This window comes from Chlamydotis macqueenii, chromosome 17, assembly GCF_036417535.1.
Source record: "Chlamydotis macqueenii isolate bChlMac1 chromosome 17, bChlMac1.mat, whole genome shotgun sequence".
Taxonomy (NCBI): Eukaryota; Metazoa; Chordata; class Aves; order Otidiformes; family Otididae; genus Chlamydotis; species Chlamydotis macqueenii.
In genome coordinates, this window is record NC_141572.1 from 14220765 (window position 1) to 14242105 (window position 21341).

The 21341-nt window shown below is 63.3% G+C and overlaps 1 protein-coding gene across 6 annotated transcripts; it reads left to right on the forward strand.

Annotated features, from left to right (window-relative positions):
- The first annotated feature begins 823 nt into the window (after positions 1–823).
- Positions 824–20269, forward strand: EMID1 (EMI domain containing 1). 6 transcript variants are annotated; one of them, XR_015260423.1, is made up of 16 exons: positions 828–1003; positions 3252–3365; positions 3480–3586; positions 15676–15753; positions 15847–15908; positions 16015–16129; positions 16291–16395; positions 16540–16677; positions 16898–16984; positions 17079–17131; positions 17233–17286; positions 17404–17448; positions 17541–17585; positions 17990–18074; positions 18514–18604; positions 20000–20049. XR_015260423.1 is itself a non-coding variant. In XM_086761480.1 (15 exons), the coding sequence occupies exons 1-15, from the start codon at positions 894–896 to the stop codon at positions 20128–20130; spliced, it is 1335 nt and encodes a 444-aa protein (XP_086617606.1). In that variant the 5' UTR covers positions 825–893; the 3' UTR covers positions 20131–20267. The 6 variants fall into 6 exon arrangements, 4 of the variants coding, with proteins under 4 accessions (XP_086617605.1, XP_086617606.1, XP_086617603.1 ...); XM_086761480.1 differs by lacking the exon at positions 17990–18074 and having other exon boundaries at positions 825–1003; positions 20000–20267; XM_086761477.1 differs by lacking the exon at positions 18514–18604 and having other exon boundaries at positions 826–1003; positions 20000–20267.
- Positions 20270–21341: the final 1072 nt, after the last annotated feature.

Sequence of the window (21341 nt, forward strand, 5' to 3'; positions counted from 1 at the left end):
GGGCCGCGTGCACACGCGTGCGCACACGCAAGGCACAAGCGCATGTGTACACACGCAGACAGAGAAGCACACAGATGCGTGATGAAGCCGTGTACACACACAGATGTCCACACACATGTGTACCCATGCACGTATACATGAGTGCACAGGGATGTGCACCCAAGCACACGTGTGTGCACCCAAGCACACAGAAGCACATGTGTGTGTACCCATGCACACATTTTTGCACACACACATGTTCACATGCACACAGAGAAGCACACAGATGCGCCAACCCGTGCGCACACATGTACACCCATGTGTGTTTACACACACACAGATGCCCACACACGTGTACCCACGCACACGCACATGTGTGCACAGGGATGCGCACGGACTTCTGTACCCAAGCGCACACAGAAGCTGACATACGTGTACCCATGCACACAGATGCACACACACGTGTACAAGTACAAAGAAACACACACGTGTGTGCACCCACGCACACACAGGGACGTGCACACACGATGTATGTGTGCACCCATGCACACACGCACGCCACCCGCGTGTGCCCCCGTGCGCGCCCAGGGACACGCACACGCGCGTGCATCTCCGCAGGGGGGCGCGGGACGCGGAGGGGCTCACTCGCGGACCAACGTCCCGCATCCCGCACCAGCCCCCCCGCACCGCGCCCCTTCTGAGCCCCTCCCACGATCCTGTGGGGATCCAAACCGCGCCCCCCCCCCCCGCAATCCGCGCGGGCAGCGGGACCCCCGGGGCAGGAGGCGGGGGGAGCGGGGGTCCCTCCCCCTCCTCCTCTCCTCCCTGCTCCTCCCCTCCTCCCGTCCCCTCCCCCTCCCGGCCGCCCCGCTCGGTGCCGGTACCGGTTGCGGGTGCCCGCCCCACGGAGAGGCATGGGGGGCTGTGGTCGCCCCCCGCCCGCCCCCCTGGGGATCTGCCTGTGCTGCCTGCTTCTCCCCGCCGCCGCCTGGAGCCCGGCCGGGCCGCGGCCCCCCGCCCGCAGGTACCGGGGGCGACGGGAACCGGGGGCAGCGGCAACCGGCCCCGGGGGAACGGGGGGCTCCGGCTGCGGCGGGGGGGGGGGCGCGGGCAGGGGGTGCTCGGTCTCTGCTGTCGGGGGTACCGGGGCTGGGGGGTGCTGGGGTCGGTGGCATGGACTGGGGCTGGGGGTTACTGGGGCTGGCTCGGGGTTACTGGTGGGTACTGGGTGGTAATGGGGCCAGCAGGATGTACTGGGGGCTCGGGGTTACTGGGGGATACTGGGGATGGCTGGATGCACTAGGGCTGGGGGTTATTGGGGGATACTGGGGCTCGGGGTTACTGGGGGATACTTGGGCTCGGGGATACTGGGGGTGGCTGGATGTACTAGGGCTGGGGTTATTGAGGGATACTGGGGCTGGCTGAGGGCTACTGGAGGGATACTGGGGCCGGCTGGAGTTACCGGGGCTGGGGGCTACTGGGGCATACTGGGGCCAATGGGACTTAGTGGAGTTGGAGGTTATTGGGGCATACTGGGGCCGGCAGGACTTGCTGGGGCTCAGGGTTATTGCAGAGGTACTGAGGCTGGCTGGATGTACTGGGGCTGGAGTTTACTGGCAGGGTACTGGGGCCAGTGGGAGGTACTGGAGCTGGGGAGCTGCTAGGGGATATTAGGCCTGGCTGGGGGCTACTGGAGGGGTACTGGGGCCAGCAGGACTTACTGGGGCTGGGTGGATTTACTGAGGTTTGGTGTTACTGGGAGGGAACTGGGGCCAGTAGGACTTACTGCGGCTGGGGGCTACTGGGATCCACAGGACTTGCTGGGATTTGGGGTAACTAGGGGGGTACTGGGGGTGGCTGGACTTACTGGGGTTGGGGGCTACTAGGAGGGTGCTGGGGCTGGGGGGCTGCTGGGGGGGTACTGGGGCTGGCTGAGGGCTATTGGGGGGTACTGGGGCCAGCAGGACTTACTGGGGCTGGGAGTTACTGGGACCAGCAGGACTTTCTGGGACTTACTGGGGGTTTACTGGGGCCAGCAGGACTTGCTGGGGTTGTCAGGGCTACTGGGGCTACTGGTGCTGGTGCGGGTGAGCAGCCCCGGCCCCGGGGTGCTGCACGTTCCTGGGAGCCAGGGGGCCAGGGCTGCCCGGTTCGGGGGGGGACCGTGAGCCTTGTCCCCAGGGTCCCGTCCCGGCGCAGTGGCAGGGGCGTGGCGGGGGGACCGTTTACAGGAAACCTTTGGCTCGGGCCCCGTCTCCGGCACCGGATTGCCGGGACCTCCCGGTTCCGCTGGGGTCGGCCAGGCGACGGGCAGGAGCTGCCTCATTTCCCCTTCCCCTCCCGGGAAGCCCCCCCACCGCCTCGCCGTCCCCCTGTCGTGCCCCCCAGCCCACGACGCCGTGCTGGGGTCCCACGTGCCCGAGCAGGGGTGGGGGGCGCAAAGCCAACAGACTGGTTTTGGGAATTGGTGGGGGGGGTGGGATTCGAAGCCAATCCCCGCTATGCCCCAGAGCAGAGCCCGGGCACGCTCGGTGCACGAGTGCCCAGCCGGCAGCGGGTGGGCCAGGCTGTGGCCACCCTGGGTGAAGCGAGGGGGACGACGACAATACCGGGGGGGTTGTCACCCTGGGTAGGGGGTCCAGAGGTGCCGCTGCCCCCCCTGCACCCCGCCCCAGGACCCCCGCTCGGGCAGAAGCGCGGGGATGGCTCGACACCTTCGCGGCCCTGGCGCCGGGCCCGCTTGGGACGCTGCCCGGCCGGAAAGCCCTGTGCCACCACGCCGTGCCCCCCCACACCCCCCAAACAATTGTCCCCCCGCTGCGCCTCCCTGCTTGCGGGAACTCTGACTGTCCCCAAAAAACTCGGGTTTTGACCCAATATCGCACAGTGTCCCCATTTGGAGATGCCAGGGGGACAGGGGGCACGCGACCTGGCGGCACTGGTGTGCCCCCCCTCACCCCAGCCTCTGCGGGGGTGTGCCCCCCCTCACCCCAGCCTCTGCGGGGGCAAACTGAGGCTGGGAGCGGGGGCCGAGCTGGCGCAGGGCAGGCGGGCACCCGAAGAAAGGAGCCTTTGTGTGGGGCGGGCTGGGGGGCGCGGGGCGCGGGGTGGAGGGGCTCCGGGCCGCGCTCCAGGCCAGCCGGCGCCGCGTGGGGCCGGGAATGTGGCGAGAACGTGGGGCCTCAGCGTCCCCAGGCCATGCCAGCCCCCCTGCCCTCCGAAAGCTCGTGGGGGGCATCTCCGAGCGAGGGCACCAGTGGTTTCCATTCCAGCAACTGGTGCTCCTACGCGGTGACGAGGACGGTGTCGTGCCGCGTCCAGAACGGGACGTTCCTCCAGCGCGTCTTCCAGGGCTGCCGCTGGCCCCCGGCCTGCGGCGCGGGCAGGTGAGAGATGCCACCCCGGGGGTCCCACGGGCACCCGACACCCTGGGGCGCTCCAGTCCCGGGGCGCGGGGGCCGGGACGGATGCGAAGGCGGCGCGCCCCATTCTTGCGGCAGCAGGTACCGCGCGGTGGTGCGGCCCCTCTACCGGGTGGCCTACAGGACGGTGACGGCGCTGGAGTGGAGGTGCTGCCCCGGGTACGGAGGAGCCAACTGCGAGGAAGGTGGGAGAGCAGGGGGGCGCGGGCCCGGCCCAGGGTGGGGGCCTCGGTGCTGTCAGGGCTGGGGGGGGGCAACCCCAGGCTAGGTGGGAGATGGGTATCGCTGGTGGGGTGGGGTGGATGGAAAGAGGGACCCGTGGGTGGGACGGAGGGATGTTCCTGGGTGGGTGAGTGGGTGGATGGATGGGTGGGTGGTTGTTCCTCGGTCGGTGGGTGGGTGGGTGGATGGATGCTCCTCGGTGGGTGAGTGAGTGGAGGCTCCTCAGTGAGCTGTTCGTCGGTTGGAGGGCGACTGCCTTCTGCGCGGCTGGTTCCAAGTTGACGGTAACTGCCAGCGTGCTAGCTGTGTAGGACAGTGAAGAGGCTGACGCGTGTGTGTCCGTAGAGCTGCTAGAAAGCGTACGTGAAGAGCAGGAAGGGCTTTCAGAGCAGCCGGTTCTCGTCTTGGACAGTCGCCACACATCCGCACTTTTAGTGCCTCAGAACCCCGGACAGCTTGCAAAACACGGCTGTAACTGTCCCAGCGCAAGCTGTTCAGGAAAGCACAGAAACGCGATGTTCGCGTGCTTTTAGCGCTGTTCGCAAGAAGCCTCCGGAGCAGGCACTTCTCGTGCGGCAACAACCGTGCCTGCTACGATCTTTCCTAGCCTCTTTTCCTCCGGCAAGTCGGCTTTAGCTGATGTGAAGTGTTGGTGGGCAAATCACCCAGAGAAGCGTCGCAATGCTTCTGGGAGTTTACCAAGAGCGAGTGAAGAGCAGCAAGAGCTTTCCTTGCTGACCCTTTTCACGTTGGAGATTAGCTGGACATTTGCCGGTTTAGTGCCTTGTTTCTTCTGCGCAGCTTGCACAAAGCTCATTGCGGCTTTCGCGGTTCGAGTTGTGCATCGCCGGAGCTCTGCGGGAAAGAGCGAGAGAAGAGCCGCGAAAGCTCCGAGTGCGGCCAGCTCGCGTGTAGCCGCGATGATGCGCTGTTCGTCGGTTGGAGAGCGATTCCTTCAGCGCGGCTGCTTCCAAGTTGACGGTAACTGCCAGCGTGCTAGCTGTGTAGGACAGTGACGAGGCTGACGTGTGTGTGTCCGTAGAGCTGCTAGAAAGCATACGCGAAGAGCAGGAAGGGCTTTCAGAGCAGCCGGTTCTCGTCTTGGTCAGTCGCCACACATCCGCACTTTTAGTGCCTCAGAAGCCCGGACAGCTTGCAAAACACGGCTGTAACTGTCCCAGCGCAAGCTGTTCAGGAAAGCACAGAAATGCGATGTTCGCGTGCTTTTAGCGCTGTTCGCAAGAAGCCTCCGGAGCAGGCACTTCTCGTGCAGCAACAACCGTGCCTGCTACGATCTTTCCTAGCCTCTTTTCCTCCGGCAAGCCGGCTTTAGCTGATGTGAAGTGTTGGTGGGCAAATCACCCAGAGAAGAGTCGCAATGCTTCTGGGCTGTTAGCAAGAGCGAGTGAAGAGCAGCAAGAGCTTTCCTTGCTGACCCTTTTCACGTTGGAGATTAGCTGGACATTTGCCGGTTTAGTGCCTTGTTTCTTCTGCGCAGCTTGCACAAAGCTCATTGCGGCTTTCGCGGTTCGAATTGTGCATCGCCGGAGCTCTGCGGGAAAGAGCGAGAGAAGAGCCGCGAAAGCTCCGAGTGCGGCCAGCTCGCGTGTAGCCGCGATGATGCGCTGTTCGTCGGTTGGAGGGCGATTCCTTCAGCGCGGCTGGTTCCAAGTTGACGGTAACTGCCAGCGTGCTAGCTGTGTAGGACAGTGAAGAGGCTGACGTGTGTGTGTCCGTAGAGCTGCTAGAAAGCGTACGCGAAGAGCAGGAAGGGCTTTCAGAGCAGCCGGTTCTCGTCTTGGTCAGTCGCCACACATCTGCACTTTTAGTGCCTCAGAACCCCGGACAGCTTGCAAAACACGGCTGTAACTGTCCCAGCGCAAGCTGTTCAGGAAAGCACAGAAACGCGATGTTCGCGTGCTTTTAGCGCTGTTCGCAAGAAGCCTCCGGAGCAGGCACTTCTCGTGCGGCAACAACCGTGCCTGCTACGATCTTTCCTAGCCTCTTTTCCTCCGGCAAGCCGGCTTGAGCTGATGTGAAGTGTTGGTGGGCAAATCACCCAGAGAAGCGTCGCAATGCTTCTGGGAGTTTACCAAGAGCGAGTGAAGAGCAGCAAGAGCTTTCCTTGCTGACCCTTTTCACGTTGGAGATTAGCTGGACATTTGCCGGTTTAGTGCCTTGTTTCTTCTGCGCAGCTTGCACAAAGCTCATTGCGGCTTTCGCGGTTCGAGTTGTGCATCGCCGGAGCTCTGCGGGAAAGAGCGAGAGAAGAGCCGCGAAAGCTCCGAGTGCGGCCAGCTCGCGTGTAGCCGCGATGATGCGCTGTTCGCCGGTTGCAGGGCGATTCCTTCAGCGCGGCTGCTTCCAAGTTGACGGTAACTGCCAGCGTGCTAGCTGTGTAGGACAGTGACGAGGCTGACGTGTGTGTGTCCGTAGAGCTGCTAGAAAGCATACGCGAAGAGCAGGAAGGGCTTTCAGAGCAGCCGGTTCTCGTCTTGGTCAGTCGCCACACATCTGCACTTTTAGTGCCTCAGAAGCCCGGACAGCTTGCAAAACACGGCTGTAACTGTCCCAGCGCAAGCTGTTCAGGAAAGCACAGAAACGCGATGTTCGCGTGCTTTTAGCGCTGCTCGCAAGAAGCCTCCGGAGCAGGCACTTCTCGTGCGGCAACAACCGTGCCTGCTACGATCTTTCCTAGCCTCTTTTCCTCCGGCAAGCCGGCTTGAGCTGATGTGAAGTGTTGGTGGGCAAATCACCCAGAGAAGCGTCGCAATGCTTCTGGGAGTTTACCAAGAGCGAGTGAAGAGCAGCAAGAGCTTTCCTTGCTGACCCTTTTCACGTTGGAGATTAGCTGGACATTTGCCGGTTTAGTGCCTTGTTTCTTCTGCGCAGCTTGCACAAAGCTCATTGCGGCTTTCGCGGTTCGAGTTGTGCATCGCCGGAGCTCTGCGGGAAAGAGCGAGAGAAGAGCCGCGAAAGCTCCGAGTGCGGCCAGCTCGCGTGTAGCCGCGAATGTGCGCTGTTCGCCGGTTGCAGGGCGATTCCTTCAGCGCGGCTGCTTCCAAGTTGACGGTAACTGCCAGCGTGCTAGCTGTGTAGGACAGTGAAGAGGCTGACGCGTGTGTGTCCGTAGAGCTGCTAGAAAGCGTACGCGAAGAGCAGGAAGGGCTTTCAGAGCAGCCGGTTCTCGTCTTGGTCAGTCGCCACACATCTGCACTTTTAGTGCCTCAGAAGCCCGGACAGCTTGCAAAACACGGCTGTAACTGTCCCAGCGCAAGCTGTTCAGGAAAGCACAGAAACGCGATGTTCGCGTGCTTTTAGCGCTGTTCGCAAGAAGCCTCCGGAGCAGGCACTTCTCGTGCGGCAACAACCGTGCCTGCTACGATCTTTCCTAGCCTCTTTTCCTCCGGCAAGCCGGCTTTAGCTGATGTGAAGTGTTGGTGGGCAAATCACCCAGAGAAGCGTCGCAATGCTTCTGGGAGTTTACCAAGAGCGAGTGAAGAGCAGCAAGAGCTTTCCTTGCTGACCCTTTTCACGTTGGAGATTAGCTGGACATTTGCCGGTTTAGTGCCTTGTTTCTTCTGCGCAGCTTGCACAAAGCTCATTGCGGCTTTCGCGGTTCGAGTTGTGCATCGCCGGAGCTCTGCGGGAAAGAGCGAGAGAAGAGCCGCGAAAGCTCCGGGTGCGGCCAGCTCGCGTGTAGCCGCGATGATGCGCTGTTCGCCGGTTGGAGGGCGATTCCTTCAGCGCGGCTGGTTCCAAGTTGACGGTAACTGCCAGCGTGCTAGCTGTGTAGGACAGTGACGAGGCTGACGTGTGTGTGTCCGTAGAGCTGCTAGAAAGCATACGCGAAGAGCAGGAAGGGCTTTCAGAGCAGCCGGTTCTCGTCTTGGTCAGTCGCCACACATCCGCACTTTTAGTGCCTCAGAACCCCGGACAGCTTGCAAAACACGGCTGTAACTGTCCCAGCGCAAGCTGTTCAGGAAAGCACAGAAACGCGATGTTCGCGTGCTTTTAGCGCTGTTCGCAAGAAGCCTCCGGAGCAGGCACTTCTCGTGCGGCAACAACCGTGCCTGCTACGATCTTTCCTAGCCTCTTTTCCTCCGGCAAGCCGGCTTGAGCTGATGTGAAGTGTTGGTGGGCAAATCACCCAGAGAAGCGTCGCAATGCTTCTGGGAGTTTACCAAGAGCGAGTGAAGAGCAGCAAGAGCTTTCCTTGCTGACCCTTTTCACGTTGGAGATTAGCTGGACATTTGCCGGTTTAGTGCCTTGTTTCTTCTGCGCAGCTTGCACAAAGCTCATTGCGGCTTTCGCGGTTCGAGTTGTGCATCGCCGGAGCTCTGCGGGAAAGAGCGAGAGAAGAGCCGCGAAAGCTCCGAGTGCGGCCAGCTCGCGTGTAGCCGCGATGATGCGCTGTTCGCCGGTTGCAGGGCGATTCCTTCAGCGCGGCTGCTTCCAAGTTGACGGTAACTGCCAGCGTGCTAGCTGTGTAGGACAGTGACGAGGCTGACGTGTGTGTGTCCGTAGAGCTGCTAGAAAGCATACGCGAAGAGCAGGAAGGGCTTTCAGAGCAGCCGGTTCTCGTCTTGGTCAGTCGCCACACATCTGCACTTTTAGTGCCTCAGAAGCCCGGACAGCTTGCAAAACACGGCTGTAACTGTCCCAGCGCAAGCTGTTCAGGAAAGCACAGAAACGCGATGTTCGCGTGCTTTTAGCGCTGTTCGCAAGAAGCCTCCGGAGCAGGCACTTCTCGTGCGGCAACAACCGTGCCTGCTACGATCTTTCCTAGCCTCTTTTCCTCCGGGCAGCCGGCTTGAGCTGATGTGAAGTGTTGGTGGGCAAATCACCCAGAGAAGCGTCGCAATGCTTCTGGGAGTTTACCAAGAGCGAGTGAAGAGCAGCAAGAGCTTTCCTTGCTGACCCTTTTCACGTTGGAGATTAGCTGGACATTTGCCGGTTTAGTGCCTTGTTTCTTCTGCGCAGCTTGCACAAAGCTCATTGCGGCTTTCGCGGTTCGAGTTGTGCATCGCCGGAGCTCTGCGGGAAAGAGCGAGAGAAGAGCCGCGAAAGCTCCGAGTGCGGCCAGCTCGCGTGTAGCCGCGATGATGCGCTGTTCGTCGGTTGCAGGGCGATTCCTTCAGCGCGGCTGCTTCCAAGTTGACGGTAACTGCCAGCGTGCTAGCTGTGTAGGACAGTGACGAGGCTGACGTGTGTGTGTCCGTAGAGCTGCTAGAAAGCATACGCGAAGAGCAGGAAGGGCTTTCAGAGCAGCCGGTTCTCGTCTTGGTCAGTCGCCACACATCTGCACTTTTAGTGCCTCAGAACCCCGGACAGCTTGCAAAACACGGCTGTAACTGTCCCAGCGCAAGCTGTTCAGGAAAGCACAGAAACGCGATGTTCGCATGCTTTTAGCGCTGTTCGCAAGAAGCCTCCGGAGCAGGCACTTCTCGTGCGGCAACAACCGTGCCTGCTACGATCTTTCCTAGCCTCTTTTCCTCCGGCAAGCCGGCTTTAGCTGATGTGAAGTGTTGGTGGGCAAATCACCCAGAGAAGCGTCGCAATGCTTCTGGGAGTTTACCAAGAGCGAGTGAAGAGCAGCAAGAGCTTTCCTTGCTGACCCTTTTCACGTTGGAGATTAGCTGGACATTTGCCGGTTTAGTGCCTTGTTTCTTCTGCGCAGCTTGCACAAAGCTCATTGCGGCTTTCGCGGTTCGAATTGTGCATCGCCGGAGCTCTGCGGGAAAGAGCGAGAGAAGAGCCGCGAAAGCTCCGAGTGCGGCCAGCTCGCGTGTAGCCGCGATGATGCGCTGTTCGCCGGTTGGAGGGCGATTCCTTCAGCGCGGCTGCTTCCAAGTTGACGGTAACTGCCAGCGTGCTAGCTGTGTAGGACAGTGACGAGGCTGACGTGTGTGTGTCCGTAGAGCTGCTAGAAAGCATACGCGAAGAGCAGGAAGGGCTTTCAGAGCAGCCGGTTCTCGTCTTGGTCAGTCGCCACACATCTGCACTTTTAGTGCCTCAGAAGCCCGGACAGCTTGCAAAACACGGCTGTAACTGTCCCAGCGCAAGCTGTTCAGGAAAGCACAGAAACGCGATGTTCGCGTGCTTTTAGCGCTGCTCGCAAGAAGCCTCCGGAGCAGGCACTTCTCGTGCGGCAACAACCGTGCCTGCTACGATCTTTCCTAGCCTCTTTTCCTCTGGCAAGCCGGCTTTAGCTGATGTGAAGTGTTGGTGGGCAAATCACCCAGAGAAGCGTCGCAATGCTTCTGGGAGTTTACCAAGAGCGAGTGAAGAGCAGCAAGAGCTTTCCTTGCTGACCCTTTTCACGTTGGAGATTAGCTGGACATTTGCCGGTTTAGTGCCTTGTTTCTTCTGCGCAGCTTGCACAAAGCTCATTGCGGCTTTCGCGGTTCGAGTTGTGCATCGCCGGAGCTCTGCGGGAAAGAGCGAGAGAAGAGCCGCGAAAGCTCCGAGTGCGGCCAGCTCGCGTGTAGCCGCGAATGTGCGCTGTTCGCCGGTTGGAGGGCGATTCCTTCAGCGCGGCTGCTTCCAAGTTGACGGTAACTGCCAGCGTGCTAGCTGTGTAGGACAGTGAAGAGGCTGACGTGTGTGTGTCCGTAGAGCTGCTAGAAAGCGTACGTGAAGAGCAGGAAGGGCTTTCAGAGCAGCCGGTTCTCGTCTTGCACAGTCGCCACACATCCGCACTTTTAGTGCCTCAGAACCCCGGACAGCTTGCAAAACACGGCTGTAACTGTCCCAGCGCAAGCTGTTCAGGAAAGCACAGAAACGCGATGTTCGCGTGCTTTTAGCGCTGCTCGCAAGAAGCCTCCGGAGCAGGCACTTCTCGTGCGGCAACAACCGTGCCTGCTACGATCTTTCCTAGCCTCTTTTCCTCCGGCAAGCCGGCTTTAGCTGATGTGAAGTGTTGGTGGGCAAATCACCCAGAGAAGCGTCGCAATGCTTCTGGGAGTTTACCAAGAGCGAGTGAAGAGCAGCAAGAGCTTTCCTTGCTGACCCTTTTCACGTTGGAGATTAGCTGGACATTTGCCGGTTTAGTGCCTTGTTTCTTCTGCGCAGCTTGCACAAAGCTCATTGCGGCTTTCGCGGTTCGAGTTGTGCATCGCCGGAGCTCTGCGGGAAAGAGCGAGAGAAGAGCCGCGAAAGCTCCGAGTGCGGCCAGCTCGCGTGTAGCCGCGATGATGCGCTGTTCGCCGGTTGCAGGGCGATTCCTTCAGCGCGGCTGCTTCCAAGTTGACGGTAACTGCCAGCGTGCTAGCTGTGTAGGACAGTGACGAGGCTGACGTGTGTGTGTCCGTAGAGCTGCTAGAAAGCATACGCGAAGAGCAGGAAGAGCTTTCAGAGCAGCCGGTTCTCGTCTTGGTCAGTCGCCACACATCTGCACTTTTAGTGCCTCAGAAGCCCGGACAGCTTGCAAAACACGGCTGTAACTGTCCCAGCGCAAGCTGTTCAGGAAAGCACAGAAACGCGATGTTCGCGTGCTTTTAGCGCTGTTCGCAAGAAGCCTCCGGAGCAGGCACTTCTCGTGCGGCAACAACCGTGCCTGCTACGATCTTTCCTAGCCTCTTTTCCTCCGGGCAGCCGGCTTGAGCTGATGTGAAGTGTTGGTGGGCAAATCACCCAGAGAAGCGTCGCAATGCTTCTGGGAGTTTACCAAGAGCGAGTGAAGAGCAGCAAGAGCTTTCCTTGCTGACCCTTTTCACGTTGGAGATTAGCTGGACATTTGCCGGTTTAGTGCCTTGTTTCTTCTGCGCAGCTTGCACAAAGCTCATTGCGGCTTTCGCGGTTCGAGTTGTGCATCGCCGGAGCTCTGCGGGAAAGAGCGAGAGAAGAGCCGCGAAAGCTCCGAGTGCGGCCAGCTCGCGTGTAGCCGCGAATGTGCGCTGTTCGCCGGTTGGAGGGCGATTCCTTCAGCGCGGCTGCTTCCAAGTTGACGGTAACTGCCAGCGTGCTAGCTGTGTAGGACAGTGAAGAGGCTGACGTGTGTGTGTCCGTAGAGCTGCTAGAAAGCATACGCGAAGAGCAGGAAGGGCTTTCAGAGCAGCCGGTTCTCGTCTTGGTCAGTCGCCACACATCTGCACTTTTAGTGCCTCAGAAGCCCGGACAGCTTGCAAAACACGGCTGTAACTGTCCCAGCGCAAGCTGTTCAGGAAAGCACAGAAATGCGATGTTCGCGTGCTTTTAGCGCTGTTCGCAAGAAGCCTCCGGAGCAGGCACTTCTCGTGCGGCAACAACCGTGCCTGCTACGATCTTTCCTAGCCTCTTTTCCTCCGGCAAGCCGGCTTTAGCTGATGTGAAGTGTTGGTGGGCAAATCACCCAGAGAAGCGTCGCAATGCTTCTGGGCTGTTAGCAAGAGCTTTCCTTGCTGACCCTTTTCACGTTGGAGATTAGCTGGACATTTGCCGGTTTAGTGCCTTGTTTCTTCTGCGCAGCTTGCACAAAGCTCATTGCGGCTTTCGCGGTTCGAGTTGTGCATCGCCGGAGCTCTGCGGGAAAGAGCGAGAGAAGAGCCGCGAAAGCTCCGAGTGCGGCCAGCTCGCGTGTAGCCGCGATGATGCGCTGTTCACCGGTTGCAGGGCGATTCCTTCAGCGCGGCTGCTTCCAAGTTGACGGTAACTGCCAGCGTGCTAGCTGTGTAGGACAGTGACGAGGCTGACGTGTGTGTGTCCGTAGAGCTGCTAGAAAGCGTACGCGAAGAGCAGGAAGGGCTTTCAGAGCAGCCGGTTCTCGTCTTGGTCAGTCGCCACACATCTGCACTTTTAGTGCCTCAGAAGCCCGGACAGCTTGCAAAACACGGCTGTAACTGTCCCAGCGCAAGCTGTTCAGGAAAGCACAGAAATGCGATGTTCGCGTGCTTTTAGCGCTGTTCGCAAGAAGCCTCCGGAGCAGGCACTTCTCGTGCGGCAACAACCGTGCCTGCTACGATCTTTCCTAGCCTCTTTTCCTCCGGGCAGCCGGCTTTAGCTGATGTGAAGTGTTGGTGGGCAAATCACCCAGAGAAGCGTCGCAATGCTTCTGGGAGTTTACCAAGAGCGAGTGAAGAGCAGCAAGAGCTTTCCTTGCTGACCCTTTTCACGTTGGAGATTAGCTGGACATTTGCAGGTTTAGTGCCTTGTTTCTTCTGCGCAGCTTGCACAAAGCTCATTGCGGCTTTCGCGGTTCGAGTTGTGCATCGCCGGAGCTCTGCGGGAAAGAGCGAGAGAAGAGCCGCGAAAGCTCCGAGTGCGGCCAGCTCGCGTGTAGCCGCGATGATGCGCTGTTCGTCGGTTGGAGGGCGATTCCTTCAGCGCGGCTGCTTCCAAGTTGACGGTAACTGCCAGCGTGCTAGCTGTGTAGGACAGTGAAGAGGCTGACGCGTGTGTGTCCGTAGAGCTGCTAGAAAGCATACGCGAAGAGCAGGAAGGGCTTTCAGAGCAGCCGGTTCTCGTCTTGGTCAGTCGCCACACATCTGCACTTTTAGTGCCTCAGAAGCCCGGACAGCTTGCAAAACACGGCTGTAACTGTCCCAGCGCAAGCTGTTCAGGAAAGCACAGAAATGCGATGTTCGCGTGCTTTTAGCGCTGTTCGCAAGAAGCCTCCGGAGCAGGCACTTCTCGTGCGGCAACAACCGTGCCTGCTACGATCTTTCCTAGCCTCTTTTCCTCCGGCAAGCCGGCTTGAGCTGATGTGAAGTGTTGGTGGGCAAATCACCCAGAGAAGCGTCGCAATGCTTCTGGGAGTTTACCAAGAGCGAGTGAAGAGCAGCAAGAGCTTTCCTTGCTGACCCTTTTCACGTTGGAGATTAGCTGGACATTTGCCGGTTTAGTGCCTTGTTTCTTCTGCGCAGCTTGCACAAAGCTCATTGCGGCTTTCGCGGTTCGAGTTGTGCATCGCCGGAGCTCTGCGGGAAAGAGCGAGAGAAGAGCCGCGAAAGCTCCGAGTGCGGCCAGCTCGCGTGTAGCCGCGATGATGCGCTGTTCGTCGGTTGGAGGGCGATTCCTTCAGCGCGGCTGCTTCCAAGTTGACGGTAACTGCCAGCGTGCTAGCTGTGTAGGACAGTGACGAGGCTGACGTGTGTGTGTCCGTAGAGCTGCTAGAAAGCGTACGTGAAGAGCAGGAAGGGCTTTCAGAGCAGCCGGTTCTCGTCTTGGTCAGTCGCCACACATCCGCACTTTTAGTGCCTCAGAAGCCCGGACAGCTTGCAAAACACGGCTGTAACTGTCCCAGCGCAAGCTGTTCAGGAAAGCACAGAAACGCGATGTTCGCGTGCTTTTAGCGCTGCTCGCAAGAAGCCTCCGGAGCAGGCACTTCTCGTGCAGCAACAACCGTGCCTGCTACGATCTTTCCTAGCCTCTTTTCCTCCGGCAAGCCGGCTTTAGCTGATGTGAAGTGTTGGTGGGCAAATCACCCAGAGAAGCGTCGCAATGCTTCTGGGCTGTTAGCAAGAGCGAGTGAAGAGCAGCAAGAGCTTTCCTTGCTGACCCTTTTCACGTTGGAGATTAGCTGGACATTTGCCGGTTTAGTGCCTTGTTTCTTCTGCGCAGCTTGCACAAAGCTCATTGCGGCTTTCGCGGTTCGAGTTGTGCATCGCCGGAGCTCTGCGGGAAAGAGCGAGAGAAGAGCCGCAAAAGCTCCGAGTGTGGCCGCGATGATCAGTGAGTGGCTGGGTGGATGGATGTTCTTTAGCTGGTTGGTGGATGAATGGATGGATCTTTCTCTGTGGGTTGTCGGGTAGATGGATGTTCCTCGGTGGGTGAGCGGGTGGATGTTCCTCGGTGGGTGGGTGGGTGAATGAATGTTCTTTGGCCTGTTGGTGGATGGATGGATGGATGTTCCTTGGTGCGTGGGTGGATGTTCCTCCATGGATGGGTCGGTGGGTGTTCCTTGGTGGGTGGATGGATGTTCCTCTGTGGGTGGGTGGATGTTCCTCATGGGGTAGGTGGATGGATGTTCCTCAGTGGGTGGATGGATGTTCATGTGGGTGGGTGGTTGGGTGGATGGATATTCCTCTGTGGGTGGGTGGTTGGGTTTGTGGCTGTTCCTGTGGGTGGGTGGGTGGCTGTGTCCGTGGGCAGATGAGTGAAAGAGTGGACGGATGCCTGGGTGGATACTCTGTCAGTGGGTGGGTGGAGAGAGATTCCTGTGGGTGGACAAACGGGTGGACGTCCGTGGGATTGCAGGGGTGGGCGGGCAGACTGGGGGGGGGTTGGCTGGCTGTGCCCGGGGACGGGTCACTGGGAGTGTCCGTGGGGTGTGTGGGTGGATGAACAGGCACCCACGTTCCCGCGTGGGTGGGTGCGTGGCTGTGTCCGCGCGCCGTGGATGAACGGGCGCAAGGCTGTGCCACGCACGACGGGCCAGGGCCCCCCAGCCTCCTTACTGGGGGGGGTCGCGGGGGGAGTCTGTGTCCCCATGGTCACCTGTGTCCTCCTCCCTGCCGCTGCCCTGGGACCCCTGGCTGTGGGGACACAGGGGGGACCGGGGGGGCTGGGGTGGCAGTGGCAGGGGGCGGGGGGGATGCAGGGGGGCCTTCCTCCCCACCCTCCTCCTCCTCCTCCGAGCGTGCTTGGCCGGGTGCTCCACATCTGGGCCCGCTTAGGGTGGCGCTGGCTCCTCCCGTCCCCTGTGGCGATGGCGGTGACAGGGTGGGGGGGGGGGGTGCGATGCCTGGGAATGGGCCCCCCCGTCACGCCAAAGCCACACCTGAGCTGGGGGCCATGGGGGAACTGGGGGGTCTGGGGTGCAGGAGTGGGGAGGGTTGGGGGGGGTCTGGTTAGGGGTTATGGGGTGGGATTGGGGGGATCTATGGGGGGGTCTGGCTGGTCACGCGTGGGGCCATGCGGGGGTTTGGGGAGGTCTGGCGCGGGGCCATGGGGGGATTTGGGGCTCAGAGGCTCCCCAGGGGCGATGAGCAGTGGGACCCCCCCTCCACCTCCCATTTTGGGGTGAGGGGCAGCAGGCTCTCCAGCCCCATGGCCCTCGCGGGGGGCGGGGTCTCCCACTCGTGGCGATGCACCGGGGGGGGCCCCGTCCCGACCCCCCCACTTCCCCCGGCAGAATCCCACGCCTTCCTCGCCCCGCGGGACGCCGGCGCCGCCCCACCCCAGCCCCCCCTGCGCCCCGCGACTTTCTCAGGTGGGTGCCACTCCGAGACGGCCGCGTGGGCGGAGAGGGGTGGGTGCCCCCCACCCCACCACCCGTGCCCCCCACTTCACCCCCCTCCCCCAGGGTGCCTGAACTGCAGCCGCGTTGGGGAGCTGACAGCCCGGCTCGCCACCCTCGAGGCACAGGTGAGCCCCCCCAAAACGACCCCGAGGGGCGCAGGAGCCCGGTGGGGTGGGTGGGGGTGACCCTATCATCCCCGCCCCACGCACACCCCTCCCATCTCATTGCCAGGTGGCCCGGCTGGAGGTGGCCGAGCCCCCCACCACCCCGGCACCCAAAAGCGGGGGGCCGGGCAGTGGGCGGCTCTGGGGGTCCCCGGCCGCCCACGGGAGCCCCGGGGATGATGGTAAGGCAGGCGGCCACCCCCCCCCCCCACCCCCCCTCTTCACATGCGTGGACCCCCCCCCGCGAAGCCCCTCGCCTTGGTGGGGCAGGGTGGGGGTGCCGGGGTGGAGCAGGGGGCACCCACGGAGGGGCTGCGCCCTGAGGGGGCTGCTTTGGCTGCAGGGAGACCCGGCTGGTGGGGAGTCCCCGAGGGAGGACGGGGACCCCCCGAGCGAGGACGGGGACCCTCGGGCGTTCCCGGGGTGAAGGGTCCCATGGGGCCGCCAGGTAAGGCAGGGGGACACGGGTGGGGGGTGTGAGCCCGGTGCCTGGCTCTGGCTGAGCACCCCCCTTCGGTGGGCGGCCAGGGGGGTTCAACAGGCACCCCCCACCCAAAAAAAAAAGCCTTCACCCTCCTCTTCCTCCCTGCAGGTCCCCCCGGCCCCCCAGGACCACCCGGCCGGGATGGAGCCAGGGGGCTCCCTGGAGAGAGGGGGTTACCTGGGCCCCCCGGCCCCCCGGGACCCCCTGCCCCCCTGGGGCCAGTGACACCCCCCAGAGCCGAGCCCAGTAAGGGGGGGCTGGGGTGGGGGGGCTGGGGTGGGGGTCCCCTAAGGGGCTGACCCCCAGGATGGGCGTGGGGGGGCTTCTGTAGGGTGGCAGAGCATCCAGGGAGGGGCAGCCTGGCTGTGGTAAGTGGGCTGGGGGGGGGGTCTGGCCTGGGATGGGGGCTGTGTGGGACCCCCATGGGGTGCGTGGGGGGGTCCCAGCCCCTGCCCACCCCCCCCAGGGGACCCGATCCTGTCCAACACCTTCCCTGAAGCCGCCGGTGGCACCGTGGGTCCCGCTGGACCCCCCGGATCCATGGGGCCGATGGGTGAGTAGCCCCCCCCCCCCGGCCGCAACAGCACTTTTGGGGGGTGTGGGGCACCCCCCAGAGCCACGCTGAGTTGTGCCCCCTCTCCTTGCAGGTCCCCCCGGCCCCCCAGGTCCCATCGGGCCACCCGGCCCCCCAGGACCCCATGTAAGTGCTGGGAGCGTTGGGACGGGACAGGGGGTGCACTGGGGCGGGCTGAGCCCCCCCACCCACCCCAGGCTGATGGCACCCACCTTGTCCTTGTGCAGGGTAGAGCCGGGGCACCCGGAGCTGCTGGCCCCCCCGGGGAGAAGGGAGACAGGGTGAGTGGCCCCCGCGCCGTGACACGAGTTGGGGAAGGTCTCAGCCTGGGGGGGGTCCGCCAGCGTCTCCCCCAGTGCGGGGTCCCGGGCGCTGACGGGCTCTCTCCCCCCTCCCAGGGTCCCCAGGGCCACCCGGGCGGCCGCGGGCGGGATGGGGCACAGGTACGTGGCTGGGTGGGCGCCCCCCCCGGGCCACAGCCCCCCACCCCGTGCCCCCCCCCCGCTGCCAGGCCCCTCTCCTTTCTGTGTTTCAGGGCGAGCCGGGCCCCCGGGGCGAGCCGGGCGAGAAGGGCACTGGGGTGAGTGGGGAGGGGGACGCGGCTACCGACACGGGGGGGTAACTAGGGGGGGGCGGCCCCCTCCCCTGCTCTCCCCCACGTCCCACCCCTGGGACCCCAACGACCCCACGGGGCAGGGAGGGTCCCCAGCTGCACCCATGTCCCATCCCCAGGACCCCGAAAATGGCATGGGGGTCCCTGGCTGTGCTTGTGTGTGTCCCCCCCCCCCCCCCAAATTCTGGGTCACGGGGGGCACCAGCCCTGCCCACAGCCCCCCCGGGGCTGTCCCCGCTCCACCCCCCGGTGTCAGGGTGGGTCCAGGGGTGCTGGGAGGTGGGGGCGTCTGTGTCCCCCAAACCAGGGGGGGCAGCCCGGGGCCATGCGGGGGTCCGGCCCCCCCCTCACCCCCGTCCCTCTCTCCGCAGTGGGAGGGCTTGCCCCAGCTCCGCCAGGCGCTGAAGATTTTAGCGGAGCGGGTTTTGATCTTGGAAACCATGATTGGGCTCTACGGTGAGTAGGGGGGGGGCCAGCCCGAGCCCCGGGCGGGGGGGGGGGCACGGGGACCACCGGCGTGGCCCCCGCTCCATGGGGTGGCCCCCCGTCCCCGCCGTCAGGTCACCAGGCCACCTGTGATGTCATGGTGGCCCTTGGTTCGCCGATGTCCGGATGTTGGTCCCGCCTTGGTTGCAGTGTGATGTCATCAGCCGCACATGACATCATCACCCACTCTGTGGCATCATGGCCAGCGCTGGGGAACCACTCGTAGGGCGAGGGTCACCCACGGGACACCCTGGCACCCCTCTGAGAGTGGGGGGAGCACCGCCCCCCAGAGAACCTGGCACCCCCCACCCGCTGCACCGGCACCCACGCTACGCCGCTCACGCTGCGCTATGCCCCGCCCGCCGCCGGGCGAACGCACGCTCTGCTCTGCTCTCTCCCTTTCCCCCAGGCCAGTAGCTTCCAAACCCTCCTGCCGCAGCAGGCCCAGCTGGAGGTCCTGGCTAGAAGGGTCACCTTGCTGGAAGCCATCATCTGGCCAGGTAACCGTACCGCCTTCCCTCCTTCCCTTCCCGCATGAGCTGGGTGCGCCGTGGCCCCGCCCGGGAGTGGGTGTGGAGCACGGGGGGCTGGACCCCCTGGGAGCTGGTCCCCGGAGCCCCCCAGGGCCAAGGGAGACCATGGAGGACCTCTTGGGTTGAGAGAAACTCTGGAGCTCCTTGGGCCAAGGGAGACCATGGAGACTTTCTTGGGTTGAGCAAGACAACCATGGAGTTCCTCTTGGGCCAATGGGGACCATGGAGCTCCCCAAGGTCCAAGCAAGACCCTGGAGCTCTTCTCAAACCAAGGGAGGCCCATGGAGACCTTCTTGGACCAAGGGAGGCCATGGAGACCCTCTTGGGCCAAGGGAAACCCTGGAGCTCCTCAATGTTCAAGGGAGACCCTCTCAAACCAAGGGACACCATGGAGTCCCTCTTGGACCAAGAGAGCCCCTGGAGCTCCCCAGGGCCAGGGGAGACCATGGAGACCTTCTTGGATTGTGAGAGACAACCATGGAGCTCCCCCAGGTTCAAGGGAGACCATGGAGCTCTTCTCAAACCATCTAGACCCATGGAGACCTCCTTGGACCAAGGGAGACCATGGAGAGCCTCTTGGACCAAGGGAAACCCTAGAGCCCCCTAGGGTCAAGGGAGACCATGGAGACCTTCTTGGACTAAGAGGGATGATTGTGGAGCCTTTCTTGGGCCAAGGGAGACCATGGAGCTCCCCAAGATTCAAGGGAAACCATGGAGCCCTTCTCAAACAAAGGGAGATTCATGGGCACCCTCTTGGATTGAGAGAGTTGACAATGGAGACCCTCTCGGACCAAGGGAAGCTCTGGAGCTCCTTGAACCAAGGAAGACCATGGAGGAGACCCTCTTGAGTTGAGAGAGACAACCACGGAGCCCCTCTTGGGCCACGGAGCTCTTCTCAGACCAAGGGAGCCCCATGGAGCCCCTCCTGGACCAAGGGAGCCCCTGGAGCTCCCCAGAGATGAAGAGAGGCCCTGGAGGAGCCCTTCCACGCGGGGAGCCCCTGGACACCCCCCCTTGGCCCAAGTGCCCGCCCCCCCGCGTGCCCGGGTGCCCCCCACCCTCTTCCCCGCTCCCCGCCGCCCCTTCACCGCTGCGCTTTCCCGCGGGGGGGACCCCGCTCCCGGGTGCCGGCCGGGGGTGCCAGGCAGGGGTGCCAGCGGGGGGGTGGGGGTGGTCCCGGTGTGTGGCTTGTGTCCCCCCCCACCCCAGTGTGCCCCTCCCAGCACGATGAACCCCATTTCTGTGGGGCAGGGGACCCCCCCCCGCAGCACCCGATGCCGGGGGGTGACTGTTTTTTTTTGGGCGGGGGGGTGCTGGCACCCCTCCACCTCCTGACGCCTCTCTCCTCTCCCCCCCCCGCAGATGCAGAGCCCGGCTCGGGCAGCAGCCCCCCCGGCGCAGCGACCCCCGGGCCCCCCCGCGGCAGACGGGGCAGCGGCCGGCCCCCCCCTCGCCTCGTCACCCCCCACCCACGGCCCCCCGGCAAGCAGTGACGGATCCTGGGGGGGGGGGGGGTGTCACCCACTGTCACCCCCCCCACACACCCCACTCTGCGCCCACCGCCGTGGCGGTGCGGGGAGGATGGGGGTCACCCCCCCCGTGGGGTGCTGCACCCCGCCCATCGCCCGCTGCTTCGGGCCGCTCGAGGTCATTAAACGGCTCCCAAACCCCGTCCTGCGGCGTCCCTCGGCCCCCACCTCCCCGGCGAGCGGGCACCCGTGGGGAGGGGACGTGGGCGGGTGGAGGCGGTGCCCCCCGTGGGTGGGCTGCGGAGGGCGGTGGGGTCCCACGGGGCGGCCCTGGGGGTGCCGGAAGGGTGGGACCGGGCCACGGGGAGGTGGGGGGTGACCTGCACGGGGACCCAGGGGACACCCACCCACACTGTGCCACCCGTGGGACATCCACTCACGGGACAGCCACCCACACCGTGCCACCCCTGGGATGCCCACCCATGCAGTGCCACCTGTGGGACACCCACCCGTGTCACACCACCCACGGGACAGCCACCCACACCGTGCCATCCGTGGGACACCCACCCACTCTGTGCCACCCCTGGGGCACTCCCCCGTGTCACACCACCACTGGGGCACCCCCCCCGTGCCACACCCCCCCCCCCGTGTCACCCACCCACGCACGGGTGCCGCCCGCCCGCGCTCGCACTGTGACAGTTGCGTGGGCAGCGCGCAAAGCCAGGCGCCGTGCGGGATCCCACGCGACACCCGGCTTGGGCTGCAGTGTCGCTTGCTAGCGCGTGAGGTGTGACACCTGGTGACGTCACACACAGCCCGCGGCGTCACTTGCTGGGGCGTGACGTCGGGCAACGACATCACAGCGCGGCGAACCGCGCGCCGCCGGGCGCTGACGGCGCCTGGCAGCTCGTGACGCCGCTCGCCGGTGTGTGACGTCAGGAGCGACCCCGCGCGCGCGCTCGCTGACGCGTGACGCCGGGCGATGACATCACGCCGCCGCATCTCCGCCTCCCGGCCGGAACGGCTCTTGCGCGACGGTCCCTAACGGCCGCGGGCTGTACCATCTCGCGGCTCGGGGGGGGGTGGGAGCCCCCAGAGCCGCGGGAGAACTGCCCTCCCGAGCGGCGACCGCTGCAGCGCGGGGCGCCTGCGATGCTCCGCGAAGGGCGCTGACCGCCGGGAGGGCGGCGGGGCAGGGCGAAACGAGCCCTCGGTGCGCGGCCACCCGCGGGACA